Source organism: Diadema antillarum, unplaced genomic scaffold, assembly GCF_040938485.1.
Source record: "Diadema antillarum isolate AM-2024a unplaced genomic scaffold, OU_Dant_1.0 seq00001905_RagTag, whole genome shotgun sequence".
Lineage (NCBI taxonomy): Eukaryota > Metazoa > Echinodermata > Echinoidea > Diadematoida > Diadematidae > Diadema > Diadema antillarum.
This window is the reverse complement of record NW_027272571.1, coordinates 191097-208279: the sequence shown is the minus strand read 5'-3', so window position 1 is coordinate 208279 and position 17183 is coordinate 191097. Positions and strand designations below refer to the sequence as shown.

General features: G+C 38.6%; 1 protein-coding gene across 1 annotated transcript in view; it reads left to right on the top strand.

The window, feature by feature from the left end:
• Window positions 1–1824: 1824 nt before the first annotated feature.
• LOC139713100 (protein phosphatase 1 regulatory subunit 14B-like) overlaps window positions 1825–17183 on the top strand; it is a 33676-nt gene continuing 18317 nt past the window's right edge. The window contains exon 1 of the mRNA XM_071624855.1: window positions 1825–2185. Coding sequence (XP_071480956.1) covers window positions 1976–2185 — 210 coding nt within the window. The 5' untranslated portion in view covers window positions 1825–1975. The remainder of the gene's footprint in view (window positions 2186–17183) is intronic.

Below are 17183 nucleotides of genomic sequence, written 5' to 3'. Positions count from 1 at the left end.
ATAAACAGTATTTTGTTGCAGCTGTTATCGCAATGTTAATTCCAGAATATCTGACAATCTGGCTTTTTCTTCTTTTGTTTTGTTTTGTTTTGTTTTCGATAAGTATATACACATGATGAATATGTTGCCTGTTTTCTCTCTCTTTCAAGGCTGTCGTATCTTCAAACTATTATATGCTAATTTGTCGACAGTCTTCTGCATTCACATTCCCAATACATGTACCACAATTCAGTCAGATCATTTTTGTCTCACTTATGTTATCCCGATTGCTCCCAATGTTCTTTTCTTCACTAACAAGTCTGTTAACGAGCCCATTGTACGCGTAAATAATGTTCGGATGTATACACGCTGCATGCCTTATTGTGTTGGAAAAAAAGAAGAAGAAGAAATGACTATATCATCTCTAATATAATTATATTCAATGCTGAAAATTCCGAATAAATTGAAATGAATTGAATTGGATTGAATTGAATATATTTTTTTAAACAGCCTTCATGTTGAGCAGCTCAGTAGGTCTGTGCGTTTATAGAACATGCGCTTATAGTCATGACATGGAGAAGCCAAAAAAAAAAAAAAGATGCACATATAGGCCTAACAGAAGGAGAGAAGGACGTGAGAGAAACGATAAAGAGAAAATGAAGAGAAAAAGTTTTTTTTTTTGCTTTGCATTTAACACAATAATCCTTCTTTGCCGTTTGTTTTAAGTCTCTTGAACTTTTGTTATAAAAATTATTGAAGCAAAATGTCGGCCAATGCTATAATGTACAGTATGTCCACAAAAAAAAATACAATCAGATTTTCGCTTTGATAACAACCGATGAGATTAAATTGTCTAAATGCTACTTCAGGGTCTAGTAAAATACATCATCTTAGCTCTATTTTGCAGAAAACCCCATTCAGTATTTGGTCACAGAGAAATGTGGATTGTTGTAAAGCATGTCATGAGTCTGATTCTTCCAAGTGTAGCACTTCAATGCTCATTGTGTGTGAATACAATAGACAGAACTTGGAGGGAAGAGATCAGTTCCCGACATCCTCTACAAAATTCCTCATTTCTCATTGACCACTGAAGTGAATCGAATGGGGTTTTCTGTAAGATGTGGGCAATGAGTTATAGTTTCATACCCTGAATTTGTATTTGGATTGATTCGCTACTCTTAAAGATATCATTGCGGATGGTTCCGTTGTTATTTTTTGGGACATATACGGTATATCAACCCCGGATCACCGCCACTTCCTCTTCCTCGTATTATACATGTATTTAGCATACTTCACTCGTTCACTACCCAGAGTTGCCCCTCAATCACTGTCGGAAATGTAACCTCCGCCAAAATTTTTTTTATATTTTAAATAAACAAAATAAATACCGGTAACATAAAGAAGTTAGGACGTTAGTAATCAAGCAAGTATATATCAGTAAGTCCAATTAATAGGCTAAAACACATCATGTAAGCTCTAAATGAATGAAAAAAAAAATGTAGAGATGAATAAACATAAATTATGATGTCATATAGGGCTATTCCGATTTCAAACATGTTGCAAACATACACTGTACATTGCTGCTGTTGATGGCAATGAATAATACCGGAGTTCCTATTTTCTTCATTTCTTTTTTTTTTTTTCTGGGAAGCGAACGAGCAAGGTTCCAGGGAAGTTTTCTGCTACAAAAGCTTGATCAGTCACCCCAGGAACAGTGCCGTATTATACGGCACTGCCCGCCCAGGAACATGAACGAGCTCCCTCAACGCACAGAGACTTCGCTGCTATGACGCACGTACTATGACCTGAAGGGGGCATAGTCGCTATACAGCTACAGAACTCCGTCTTCGATTGTCGTCGCTGTTCTGTTCGTGTGTGTACAGTGTATGTGTGCGAGTTGTGTTGCGGTGCTACGCTGTATTATATTGTGCCATGTGGAATGTAGCTAGCTTGTAACGATCAATCGTGAAGAAGTCCCTGAACACAAATCTTAGGAATGGCGAGCACAGATTCCTCCAACCACCGAGTTAGCTTTTCTGCTCCATCGAACGGAGAAGAAGCCTCCCAAAAGAATGTCATCTCAGACGAGAGGGCGAGGAGAAAACAGCAAAATGTCACATGTAAATACGACCGCAAAGTGATGAGAGTTCGCCTGGATATAGAGGAATGGATGGACGAGAAACTGCGAGAGCTGTACCAATGCGAGGCAAGTATTTCCCATCCCGGCCCGGGACGCCACTGGGCCAGGGACATGGACCCTGCCTGCTGCGACTGTCCGGCCCTGCTCGTTGCGGACACTAGTAAATGCAGCGTTCATTATTTATAGATGGCTAGGCATGGCATGGGTGTCGTACAACTTATAAGGAGTCTTATGCTCCTTTTTACTTGCGTTTAATATGTGCAGAACTTGATTTGGATTGTCCTTGATTTCAACCTTGCCAGCAATAACACACAAAATACAATGTATCTCCTTCATAAAATTCATGCACCTCCTGCATGCTTGTTATCACTTAATCAGGGCCAGGGCGGGGTGAGATTATATGGTGCAAATTCCATCATGCCTAGATCTAGTACAACACTATTTGGAATTATAGTCTAGACCACTAGTCTAAGGCGGTGTTTATGCTTCCCATTTTCAGGCCAGAATCAGCGTTTTGAAACGTGATTAGTGCAAAACGCTGTTGCGTTCATGCTTACTTCGATAGAAACGCTGATTCAAGATGCCGATCCAAAATGTACGAAAAGGTGCGTTTACTATCGGTGTTTCTGACTAATCACGTTTGACGGGGAAGCATAAACACAACAGCGTTTCTAAACGCGTTTAGAGTGACGTCATCCAAACGCCTTTCCGCTTCACGTGAAAAAGCGGGCGCCCGGCCAGCCAGCTACCCTGGCCTGTGCAATTTTCCCATGTACGCATGTCTTTCCCAGCTGCTCTCCCATGCCAGGCCACCGATCGCAGCGTGCCCCCCAATTTGACCTGCCTCTGCTGAGGTCAGCGAAGCAATCGCAAACGCTCTTTCCAAGGCTCGAAGAAAGTGAGCATAATTAGTGCTCCCGTGAACGGCGTTTTGAATCAGGGTTTTGAATCAGCGTTTCAAAACGCTGATTCTGCCTTTGCAAATTGAACATAAACACACCCTAAATTTAGTGACTTCTACTACAATTGCCAAGGCTCAAGGCCAAAATCCTTCATTGCAGTAGTAAAACAGGAACCATACAACCCACAGATCCACAATAAACAAAAAAAAGGTCAAAATTGCTTAGAAATAACATAAATTAATACTGTTCTAGACCTCTAATTATCAGACTAGAGATGTGTCTTCTACTATGCAGAGTAAAGAAGATTTGTGTAATACTATAGCACAGTCTAGACTACTTCACAACTAGCAAGAGGGATATGAATTTATGATATGGAGTCACTTTCACTTCCCTCTTGGCTCTATAGAGTAATTATTCCTGTTTACAGCAGGGGCAATTTCACTTATTGATAAATCAGCAAGAGTGTTTAATAAGAACAAAAGTGGGAGTTACAAGAGCTCAGAGTGGGTGGGAAGTGAGCGAGTACTCTCGCAACAGATTTGGCCTTTTCATCAACGAATGGAACGGTCCCTGCTGGAAATAGGCACCCTGTCGCAAACGGGGATGATTACCGAAGTTACTTGAAGGCTAGATGAGAAGATCTTGGTCAAACTAATGAATGAATTTTTTGATCTATTTTGAGGGAAGGGAACTGGTCCTTTGCCTCTTTCCCATGTTAATGTAGTTTCAGCTTAAAGCTTCTATGCTATGTTGTAGTTAATTAAGTGTTGTCAAGCATATGCATACATCACCTGGCTGGCTCTTGTCTTTACGTACATGTTTTTGGAGTTCATACAGGTCTAAAATGTGAGGAGAAACAGTTGTAGAGTTGGATCTTCATTATTTCATCATCAAATTTATCATCAAGAGCAGTGCACGCACAAGGATACAATTACCACGATCCAGGAGTCAAGAACAACACCAACACTCCTTCCCTAGAACCATGGTTAGGGCATGGAATGCTCTCCTATAAGTTCCAGCAAATGTAGTGTTGAGCACTCTCGTAGTGTCAGCCCCTTCGGTCGAAGCCTGCCGTCTTTACCTACATGTACCTTTACCTATGAATGATTCTGAATGCAGGCTTTAAGCCTCTCTATTCAGATCCAGCTTAAAGGGGCATTTTCCAGACGATTTTCGTAATTTCACATCATGTAGTACATAAATCAACAGCTCCATGTATAGATTTGTGGAATTTATCATCCATGGTTCTTCTTCTTCTTCTTCTTCTTCTTCTTCTGATTAAGTCTGCCTCCTTCAATAGGCTGAAGATTCTTGCAGACTGTGCTATTTACATTATGATACAGTTTATTTACAGATATTTACAAGTACATAACAAATTTGAAGAAAATAACTAGCCACTGTGGTCAACCGTTAGTCGGTTACGGAATGATCCTACAGATGGCGCTGAAACAATTTCTGACAACAGGGAATTCCAGCTCCTTACAGTTCTTGGAAAGAACGAATGAATGAATGAATGAATGGTTCTTGAGCAGAGAAACCATATTTTGAAAAAAAAAACCTTAAACAAATTACACTGAACAAGGATGATGACACAGGAGGCTCACATATTTCAGAAATGTAGCAGTGTAATTCCATTACAATATCTCTTGCTTTTTAATACGAGTTCACCTATGTATAATCTTCTTTTTTGCTGCTTCCTTGAGTCCCAACTCATGCATTCTTATGGTGACCCTGCCATGTCATCATCCTTGATTGCAATTTGTTATAACTAATTTATAGTTGTTCAAATGTAAAAAGCTGAAAATCATCCGGAGGTCTCCTGTAAGTCGATGCTTTACATTAGCTGGATCGTGGACACATGGAATGGCATCAAACTTAGACTTGATAAGTTCATACTAGTTCATACATATACTTCCAAAACTTGTCCAGACCAGTTTCAATAGCTCTATAAACACTGTGTGCATCTATTAAGTTTTTTGAAACTATTCCAAGGTTTCCTAATACGCATAAAAAACAATTTTTTTTTTTCTTGTAGTAGTATGTGATTTAAAATATATCTTTCTTTTTTTTTATGATGTCCTCTTGTGCATTCTTTTGTCAGACCTAAGTCAGGCACTTCATTCACTACCTTCATTTGGCGAGAGGCTGTATGTAGCAGCTAGATCCATAGCGATTTTTACTTGCACCCTTGTATAATAATTAGCACATGCACCCTACTCATGTGACACACATTGTATTTGAAGTTCTGCAGGAATTTCAAAGTTTGAAGGAAGCGGATTAAAACTAAGCAGAAAAAGCAGATCTACAAATACACTGTATTCTGAGTTTTCACTAGATGTGTGTTCACGTAAGCAATCATCTGCAGTGTATGCGTGCAATTATTGTATTGTACAAATGCATGATTAATCTACTTGGAAGAAAGCTTGAGATACAGCATTTAAGTTTGCAAAGCAACATCCCCCCTCCACCCATTAAAAAGTGCCCAATATGCGCAGTATCTACAAAATAGATCCATACAGATATATAATTGATTTGAAAAATAAGGTTTGTATTCTGTTTTTCATTTTGGGTGGCTCCCCAAAAGGAGCTCACTCTCTTTCGAAAGAAGAAATTAAAAAAAAAAATAGAGAGAGAGAGGAGAAAACAAGTTATATTGTACATGGGCAGAATTTACCTCTTATAAGGTCTTGCCATTCACTTCATTTTGACCATGACATCAGAGAAGTCACACAGAACTCAATTGCTATATATCTCTCCCTCTCTCTCCTATATCATGTCTGTCTGTCTGTCTGTCTGTCTCTCTCTCTCTCTCTCTAGCACTCTTGTGTCAAGAGAGGCAATGCATGCATTTTAGGCAAGAAAAAATATAAACATAATATGGATTGAGTTGCCATCCTTATTTGGTAAATTACATGCACTCCACTTCACTTAAAATGTGTGCTGGCACTGCTTGGTGGGGCAGTAGCCCTGACTTGAGAGTGTGAGATCTGACACCCAATCTTTTGTCCTCGACTGATGAGCAATCCACCTGGGTTCTGTGCACTTCTCTGCATTATACAAATGCACGATGCGTAGATGTGGGCAGGTTGCATTGAAGGGCTGGAGAGTTCATGAGTGTTGGGCTTGAATCATACAGTAACCGTGGAGCTACATTTGTAGCAAGCTCCGTGCAGTTGCTCAAGATCACGAGGTTCTCCTGTGAAATGTTGATTAGTATTTCAAACAATTGATTTCTTGGTCCTGCATGGAGGTGATAAGCTGAAATACCTTGTTACCCTGTCGTCAGTGATCTTTGTCTTTGAAATTTTCTCTTCATATCGCTGTTTTCGTAGCGAATAGTGTGGATTGGCAAAAAAAGTCTTTAAATCTAGAAGATTTTTAAAGTGTCTGAGGTTGCTTTTAAAATTTCTAAATGGTATATTACGCACGTCCAGGCTCATAGTGAGTCTTCGTCACACTGATGTTATGGGTAATTGAGTTTGTTGTATTTGCTGCCTATGTTAGCAGCCTCCATCTGCTAATACCATCATACCCACTGTACTATGAAATAATTCAAAGTGCAGACAAGGAATGAGCTTTGATGGTGTGTCAGAGTAATTTAGTGAAGGTTTAGCATCACTGCGAGCTAATGGGAAAATCTATGTCTGTGGCTTTGAAAAGTGTGAGAAGTCTTTGGGAGTTGTCACGCACACACACACACACACAGAGTTTTCAGAGTGTTCCATTCATGTCAAAACGTCATAAGTAGCCCATGCCAAATTTTGATCTGAAGAGGACATTTATCAATGTAGCTTGTACGGTTCCTTATGCATCATGACTATTATGTTCAACAAAGAAGTTTACAAACTGTTATCACACAGACCAATTCATTTATGGTCAGAATGAAACAGCAGCAACTAATTGATGAAAGTTTGAGTGAAAATGATCACCAATATTTTGACCATTTGGATGTTGGTACCGGTAATTGATTCAGTATGGCATACATCCTGATGATCCAAAGACACAGTCTCGAAATTACTGTTGTCTCCTACACAGTGAAGTCATTTCCCCATGATGTTCCTTGTGCTGGCATAGCAATCTTTTGCTGTTCTTATTATTGGATTTCATTGGAGATACATGTATAGCTGATATTTTGAGAAAATCAATATTGAACTTATTTTATTCAAGGCTGTCTAACAAAAAAATTGTATAAAAAATCAAGTAGTACATGAAAATGCCATTATAGATCAAAGTGTATGAACAAGTGAAGATGAATTCTTGCAGTATGTAGCCGTAGAGTGTTCTGGTAGATGTTTTCAGCGTGCAGACACGTTGTATGGGAGTGCATCTCACTTGCATGTTGCATACAGTCATTTTTATGGAGTGTGTTTCTGAAGGCTGCTTGACATCTGCCTAGCAGATGGACAGCATGGCTGATGAAATGGAAGTCTTCCATGGGGCCCCTTCTCCTTCGTTACCTTGATGGCTCGTTGGTAGTCCTCAAGGAATGTACTCTCAGTGTTTGATTAGAGGCCTAGGCAAACAGTCCCAGCAAGGGATAAAAGCATTTCAGTTGGGATGGGGAATGGGGAGAGATGTTGCCACAAAATTGCTTGTAGTGATGGCTTTATTATGATTTATGAAAATGGGCAGGGTTGTAGGTAATGCGGGGATTTGATCAATATGTAGCGCAGTGAGATCTGTGAGGCCTACATTCAAATTCACTTGTTTCTCTGTTCAATCTCTGTTATGTAAAGTACTGTACTTTCCTGGTTTGTCATACGTACCAATCTTGGCATGCATACATTGTAGCAGTCAAGCTTCTTCTCAGTAGTGCCTGAAGTTTGTGCCTACAATATCAAGCCAGGCAGCCAAACTTCACAAATATAAAGTTTGCTCCTTGGCAGTTGTACATGTATGTGTTGTCTTAATTTTCTTCCATTGTTGAGGTAAAACATCACATTCCATCTCTGTTGTTCTTCCTTTGTTTGATAAAAGTTGCTCTGATGAAAGTTTCTCTGATAAAGATATTATGCATGTACATTTTTTAAAAATTTGTTTACCTGCCATAAATGGGATGCACTGTAAAGTCCAATGTCCTGCAGTGGGACTTCTAGTTGGTGCTTGGTGCTCACTATCGCCCCCCCCCCCCCCCCCCCCCCCCCCGCAATCAAATGTAAGCCTATAGTCTACTCATGATTGTACATGTAGGTCTCCATGTTCTTTCACAGATTTTTTTTTCCGGCATTTAGGTATAAACAGAACATTGCACACTACTCGGGCAATACCAGAGAGGACCTCTGTGTTTCTGTGTTTCAACTACAACTATGTCAAATTATTATAAAAACAAAAACAAAAATTAACAGACTCAGCACACATAGTTTACACTGACTTGTTTGCTTGATTTTGTATTTGTTTGTTTTTCATTTAATGTACATAGTAAGTCATCTGGTATTGGACTTTATGATGACCATACTTGGTCAGCTGCTGTTTTATCAATTGTGTTCACACGTGCATGACAGTTTCCTATTTGTTCAACTCTTCTACTACTACTAGCAGAAGTATTGTGGGATATTGTTCTTTTGTCCACATATAAATCATTGAGCTGGAAAGATCTGACCATTGTGGAGCATACAAAGTTCTGTAAGAATAATCCATTTCTGATATCTTTGTCAATCAAAGACATTCTTCTGATCTGGACGTTTGTAATGGAAGATTACTGCTTTTGAATTACATGTCACTTCTAGGTCAGTGTAGTTCTCTGTAGTTCCTGCAAATTTGGTTTGCTGTAGTAAAGTCTTGGAGTATGAAAACAAATTACAAATGTTGTAGTTGTTCTCTACTTCAGGACTTTTGAAGAGGACCTTCAAAATTTCTACCAAGTAATGCCTGAAGCCAGCATCTGATATCAGAATAGCAAGGCCAAATAGGCCTATATTATTTTTCATATGGTAAAGTAGTAGGGCATACTATTACTCCAAATAACACAGAGTCTTAAGTGAAAGCAATGCATGTATTTCCCCTTGTCACAATCCTGTCCATGGAATTTACAAATTGTAAGTCTCACTTTCAGTATCAATATATCTGTGTGATTTGGGAGTATTTTCACTTTTATCATTGTCTGTGATCTGTGATTACTATTGGGAGGTCTGCTCCCAGTGCGTCTTGAATGTGTTTGAAAAGCGTTAATTTATATTCTCGCTTTCATCGCAAGTATTAGTGTTGAAACTTTTGAAGTGTATCGTTGTCAACATTACATAAAATACAACAATGCATCGCAGTGCAACCAGCATTTCTATTACCAGTAGTATATTGCATGTGTTCAAAGTCAATTCAAAAGCCACTTGATGTGACAAGTCTAGAGGATGTGAGATATTGCAAGTATGCCAAAACAAACATTTAACAAGTAAACAAACACTGATACAACATGTCACCAAGAAGTTATGGTGAACAAAAAATAAATGTATAATTCCTACTGAAACTGGATGTAATGTGTAGTGGTAGGTTTAAGTACAAGTAATGTATATTAGAGAAGGCAGACTTGAGCGGCTCCTTCTCCTGGTTATGGAGGCTTTATAATGATCATACCTTGTCCTGTGATTACGTTAAAGCCCTTTGTCAGCTGATTGTTGAAATTTAGCAAACAAAGGAGTCTTGGGCTGTTGAAACGCCAGGAAGGATTGAAACTGCCTTTCACTGCGCCCCCTCGACATTGATCTCAGATCAATATCCATCAACCAGGCACGGCGTTTCAACACATTCACCATGCAATACTTCTTGTGCATGAGAACAGGAATAGGTACAATGTAGAGCATAGACGTAGGGCTTCCACTCAGGTCGGTTTTAAAAATACATTTAGTAGTTTGATAATGGTCACAGACCCCCCCCCCCCCCCCCCATGTTTGAAGACATACAAAAACTTGTAAAAATTCTTTAACATAAGCCAGTTGTCACTCAATTATGTAGTGATATGGAAGACCACGGTACCAGGGTACCAGGTTAGGTTGGCCTTTGGATTGTTGGTATAACATATCATCAGATTGTCATTCTAATTGCATAATTTTCAAGATACTTCTGGCTGTCAACTTGAGACTTTCAACACCACAAGTATCATGTATGTGTGTACATGTATGAACTATCACTATAAATAAGGATACGATGTATCAAAACCCCTATCCTTCTTGTGAAACAAATTTCATCTCCCAGGCTTTGTGGCATTTTCTGAGATCACTGACTGTTAAAAATCCAACAGAGTCCAGTGAAAGTCTTGAAATCCCTCTGTAGATCATGTAATTAATGCTCTACAATGTAACATTTTATGTCTTGGTGCCATTATATTTGAGAATCATGCTTAACAAATATTTTCTTTTATTTCTTATACTCTCATCATGTACTCAAATCTGCTGCTTAAAGGAGAATTCCAAACCAGTTAAAAATGGTCTGCAAAGGAAGATTAAAGATTTATAAGCAAATATTGAAAATTGATCAAACTAGGATAAAAATTAAGGAAGTTTGAAACTGTGAAGCTTTGCTATTTTTTGCATTTTTAAACAATTGATGTGAATAGTATGCAAATGAGTGAGCTGATAATGTATCGCCTCACAATTTTCCATTGAAAAAAAAAAACTGATAAAAATTCAATTTTTCTGATGTAGAAGTGTTAAACATGATGTTATTCCTGACAGAACAAGTTCAAAGTAATGATCGGTTAGATAAGGATTTGAGACTGAGGCATAATTGCATTTGAACACACACGGAAAATGGGAAATTTCAAGATTTTGTGTACCAGATAAATAGGTTGTAAGGAGATGTCATCATCAGCTGTCATTTGCATATTATTCATTTTGACTGTTCAAGAAATGTTTTGTTGGAATCGGCACAGTTTGGAATTTCTTCCTTAATTTTGATCTGATTTTGATCAAATTTTCACTGTTGTACTTATAGAATTTTACTTTTTCTGATCAGACTAACTTTTAACTCGGTCTGGAGTTCCCCTTCAACAGTGTGTCATGAGTGGCTATCCTGTTTACTTCCTGTGTGAATATTTGTGGATTTGTGCATGAAAAGCACAGAGAAATATGGCATTTACACTGTGCACTATATCTTTTACTCACAAGTACTCTGATGTCTCCATGATGGACAGTCTGTGGACCGATTATCCTTGCAGTGCCCCATGATGTACCAGTGGGCTGTAACGAATGTCATTTGCCTCTTACGTTGTTCTTCCATGGAAACCGCCCTCAGTGATTAGCTTACCCACAATCCCCCTCTCAGAGCTGTGCCCCATCTTCTTACCATAATGAAAAAAAAAATAATAATGACATCAATTGGACTTTGAATGATGCAGAGCAATTTTGTGTTAAACGAGTACAGTGTAAATTGCAAGGGCAACTCAGCATCTGCAATGCACTACTGGTCACGGCGGAAATTATGAGGCCCGAAGCGTTGAAAATGAATTACAGGCACTTGCGAAAATGATATCGCTATTTCTTGGCTACAAGCGGGAAAGCACAGGCGACTAATGTTTTTAGTCATTACGTTTCTGAATATGATCAAGTTTCCACAATTTCCACAAGAAGCTTTGGTGAACTGCTGCTATCAGCCTTTTGAATGTGTAAAATTTTTTTGTAATGGTGTAATCACAACAGTTTAAGACAATTTTTTATACATGGGAAGTGAAATAAGAATCCAAGAAGTATAGTGACGCTGCTACAACTTTGTACCTTTATGACTGATGCGTGCAAACCTAGTGGTCCACAAGATGCGAGTGTATGAAATTCTACAGTGCATAGTAACTGATAATCATCACATTAAAATGAAATACAATTCTGATTGAAAACAATGTACGAGTAAGTTTCAGCCAGATGAATCAGAATATGGCTTCTTATTAGCTGAAATTCTTATGCATTGAGTTTTATCCAGTTTATGAATTTGATTTTGTTGTTGTTGTTGTTTCTTACCTGAAGAAGCTTTGTGTGATTTACTTGTTTTTCTTTTTTTAACTGTCTTCTAGTGGGTATTGCTGATCAGAAATCACTGTCACTGAATTGATTTGGCATTTCAAACCAGTTGCATTCAAAACTATTCCTTGGGACAAAGTGCTATGTGATCATTGTATCTCACAATTTTTTCCTAATAAGTCAATGCACATACATAAAGTGCATAGAGACTTCTCCCTGAATGTGATATGCGCTATACAAGCACAGTTTATTATTATTATTATACAGCAGGAAGACGAGTGGGTGTATTCTATCATAGTCTGTGGGCGCAAAGTAACAGCTGCCTTGTCTTTCGTATTTGAGCAACAGTCCCGTTTCGTGAAAAACTCAATCAGATGTGAAAATTTGATTCCAGTTTCATTTATGGAAAGCCAACCACCCATGAGAACCAGAATATTGGATTGTCCACGTGATGGGCCATAACAACTGAGTACAAAGGATTTCGAGGCCACATGGTAGAAAAAAAAAAGGAAGTTTATCATAAGAGAGGGCTGGAAGAATGGGACAAAAGAAACATATAAACTTTAATTTCAGCAAACTGCAAAAAGAAAGAAAAATATCTTCATTTCTGAACATTCAGTGTAATTTCCAGACAGAGCGGTGACCTGTGGTTTCTGTTCAACAGTATCCTTGTGTATCATATACGAATTCATGCACTACTTACTATAAAAAAATGGAGAGATTTTGTTATAGTATTCACAAATAGTCTTCCACTGTGATCAGTTTGGATAATATATTTAGTCTGTCCAGGGCTTTTAGAAGTGAAAGGCCACTACGTCATACATTAAAGATGGGTCTTTTTTCATGCTTTCCAAAGCATCAAATCTTTTCTCCCCCTCCCCTCTTTCATATTCTCTGATTGGATTGTGTGCCTGTCCTCTTTATGGGCACTGTGCCTTCCTGGTAAGATCTTGGTTGACCAGAGTAAAAATAACCCAGTTTGTGACTACTGTACTGTCAATTTTGTAGGCACCGAGTACTCAAGATTCTTCTTTCTTTCTTTAAAGCACCCTTTATTTATAGAGCCCCTTTTTCAAAGTCGCTAAGCACACTCCATGCTGTCTACAGAGGCATTGTGCACTGTTTGATGCTCAAATTGGGGCGGCTTAGTTATGTAACAGAGTGGGAATTTGTCTTTAGCATTGTTGGTAGGCCAGGATCAATAATGGGGCTCTTAATGAGGAAGAATACGGGAGCGGATCTCCTCTCCTTCGTAAAGGACTGAACATCATCATGAGAACAAAAATTTTGGTTAGGGTTTCGGTTTGCTATTAAAAAAATCAGTGTCACCCATAAGTTATATGACAATCAATGTACAATGGTCTTACAAAGCCATGTCTTCCTTTGAACTGTACTGAAGCTCTCTTTAATGTGCTAACATTTCTAAATATCCCCCATATTTCTGCAGAAGATGGATGTTGGCATAGGTAAGGCAGTAATCAGATCACCCTAAATTCTTTTTTTTTTTTTTTTTACCCATATCAGATGTAGGCCTATATAATGTATCGTATGAAAGCGTTCATTCAATTTTCTGTATTATGTGTATGTATTGTCCACTAGCCTTGGGTCTGCGATCTCAGTGAACTGTCACATCGGCAACCCAAACCATTGAATTGCTGTGACTCGAGTTGCCGGCGTAATGCACGTAGCATGTTTTGCATGTGAATTGATATGTCTCTGTAACCACATCATGTTTCATAGTGATTGTCATGAAGGGAATTGCTCTACATACGCAGCCAAGTGAGGAACAATAGGATGCTCATTAACATCCATAGACTTCATACAGCATTAATTAGTTTGTGGTTTCAGTAACAATTTGCATTCTCTCGAGTGGCTGGTATGAAAATGTAAACATGTAACATATGCCCTTGATTTTTTTTTTTTTTTTAATCATGGCATCTACTCAAACACTGAATAATTGATGCTTATTTACATTGATGAAGGGCAGTTTGTCAATCAACAATATTAGTGTTATGGTGGTATTCAGGATTAAAACCATTATAATTGTTTGTCTTTTTTATCACTTGGATGAAAAAATAAATGTCAGTGCGATTAAAGGTATGGGGTGCACCTAGTTAGAAATTGTGTTGATTGCGCTCTTATTTTCAGTATATTATACAAATGACACACAGCGGGAATAATGTGCATAAGGTAATTATACTAACTATAGATTGTTTGACCCATGAAGCGAGTTGAGCGAGTTTATTGTTAATTCCATCATTACTGCATGCACATTATTCATACTGACACATGAAAAGATGTGTGTCATACATCTGTATTACAGAAATAGAATGGGGGACATTTTTTTTTTTTTTGGGCCATATATTCATTTTTTGATATACTGCCTGATGGCATATTCACTGAATGCACTTATTTTTGGCTTGCCATAGACGAAAATTATGCAATCCAGTACTTCCAAGTACTTCCAGTAAGTCGACTGTGCATCCAGTAATTACTGGATGCACAGTAAGTTTACTGGATGCATGGTTTGCTAGCCAACAGGCGTCTCTTACTGAATGCGCGAACACTTGCTTAGTCCACAAACTCTTGCCACAAGTGAGCGAACTCTTGCTACAAGTGTGCTTGGTGATAAAGTGTTTATAGTAGCTATCGTCAGGAAGCAATATGTGAGGCAAGTGAAAATCAGCAGACGGCTCTCGACCAATGAGATCACAGGAGTTTTGCTACCCGTTCTGTAACATGTGATTGACTTATAGAATTTGATTTCTGAAATGTTTGCCAATTTGAGAACGACTGATTCCCATCTGTGGTGATCATGAGTGCAAATAGAAATCTTGCATTCTCGTGAGTAAGATGCGAATTTATGATGGAGATGGGGGGGGGCAGAAATTGTTGGTTTGTCCAAACTGCACACAGACTTTAACAACAGGGCAGGATGTGGCTTTGTTCACAGACAGAATAGATCCCCAGGAGAATCCCTGGATTATCCTGTCTCATCAGGAGGGAAGGTGTATGAATATGCCGAATGGACACACTGTAAAACGTATGTGTGGGACTTACGCTTCTACTACTTGCTCGTTATAGCCATATTATTCAGTACATTGACATTTTCACTGCATTAGTAATGGAGTTGGAGCAAATTCTGTTCACACTCTTGTGATATGTATGTCATCTGCCCATGCTTTACAATGTAAAAAAAACAAAAAAAAACAAACAAACAAACAAACTTTTAGATGTGTGTGGTGGACATTTATAGTATTAAAACCACTGCCAGTACCATGTTATCTTCAAAGACAGTTTCCCTCCTTTGCAAAGCATGGCATACCCAGGATGTCTCAACCACAAGATTTGTCACAGTAGTTTAAAACTAACATGCTCAACACAAAGTTGGGTTTATGATACAGCTGTCATGTAAGATAATTTATATCATTGTCATCAGCAGGAGTTAGATGCCTTAAAAACATTTAGGAGGGGAAAAAAGGATGCAATGTAAATGAAGCAAACATCCAAGAATATTTTGAGCCCCTCATAGGAGTAGAATGTATTTTGCTTGTATAAATATATCTGTTTGTCATTATTTTGACTATAACCATTCTTAGATGAAGTTTTGTTGAATTGACTTTTGAGATTTTCTGTAAGAAAGGGACTGCTGCCTTGATAGTGTTCCATTTAAAAGATATAAGATACCATACATGTAAGCAGCCAGAGATATACCTGCTTGTTTAATATTATTGTCACCTCATGTTGCAAATAGAATATTGTTACAACACAGTTATGTCAGGATGAATATATTTGCTGCCATGAAGCAAAATGTTATTTGTTGCAAGTTGGTCATATTTCATGTACCAATTTATCATTCTCAAATTGAAGTGAGCTGGTATAGGAGCAGATGTGTCAATGCTTGTTAATTTGCTGGAAAGTCCTCTTTCAGGAAGTAGGCCTAATGATACTTTTATCATGCCGAAGTGAAATGTTTTCTCATTGTGACAGGATGTCCTCACTGTAAAGATAGTAATGTGAGAAGGATTTTTATTTTGTTGTACACTATTAAATATGCATTCAATGCTGAACAAAATTTACTGCTAATTTGCAGTGCTCGGTGCAGGATGATGTACCAAGCCCACTTGCTTGCTCGCCCATAACAGGAAAACCAAAACTCACTACGCTGTATTGGACTAGTGCTATGAAGGATATACTAAAATGCCCAGTGGTCCATTCAGGCAATTAGGCCAAATATATTTTATCATAACTCTGTGAAGTGTAAATGTTGTGAACTTCTTAGTCTGCAGTCCTATAAACATTATTGCCCCAACTCCCATTAGACTTGGGTTAAAAACCAGTATCTGTTCTGCGGTATGGCCTACAACGTACATGTCAGCTCTTGGACCCAAACCGTGACATGTTCTGCCCTCAAAAATCTTATGCGAAGGTCTACCTGATTAGTCCAAACATGGAAAGGCCAAGGTCTAAGATTTTTCTGTATGAGCCTCCTTGTCAGTACCCCACTTTAGCCTACTGATGTTCTTACTCATAGCTAAAACACGATTGATTGGTATGTTGAAACTGGGCCACAAATTATGCTGACAGCAACTTCCCCACGCCGTACCAATATCTCTTAGACGTGCACTCGCCTGGATTTTGATTTGTAGGTTGACTATATTGATCTTGGTCCAAAGCAAGCACACTTGACAATGAGCAACCATCACAAACTCTGGCAGTGGCGTGTTAGGTATGTGTACACATGAGGGCCCATAGAATCCTTCCCCACTTTTGCGCTTGTGGTCATCATCTTCATCACCATCACTTATTAGCAAAGGATGGGGGTCCAAAGTCCACTTCCAGACTTGCAATTCCCTGCTCGCACACACTGAAGATTCCTCAGGATGGCTCGAATAGAACGGAATAGAACAGATCGTGTGTGTGTGTGTGTGTGTGTGTGTGTGTGTCTTGTTTCTCTTCAATTCTACTCTATGTTTGTGGTCCTTGCTATTGTCAACTTTTACTCCCCCCCCCCCCCCCCCTTTGTGTGTACCTCTTGTGCCTAGATCCACTCCCTTTTACTTTTTTCCTTTCTGCTTATATACAATGTAGATGATATATCTAATGTACTTGCTTGATCTAGAAAGGCTGTGTGTGGTTAACCTCCCTCCGGTACATGATTGAAAGATTACTGGTATGTGCATTTTGTGCACAATCATTCCCTGTTTGCAGATCAATTCATTA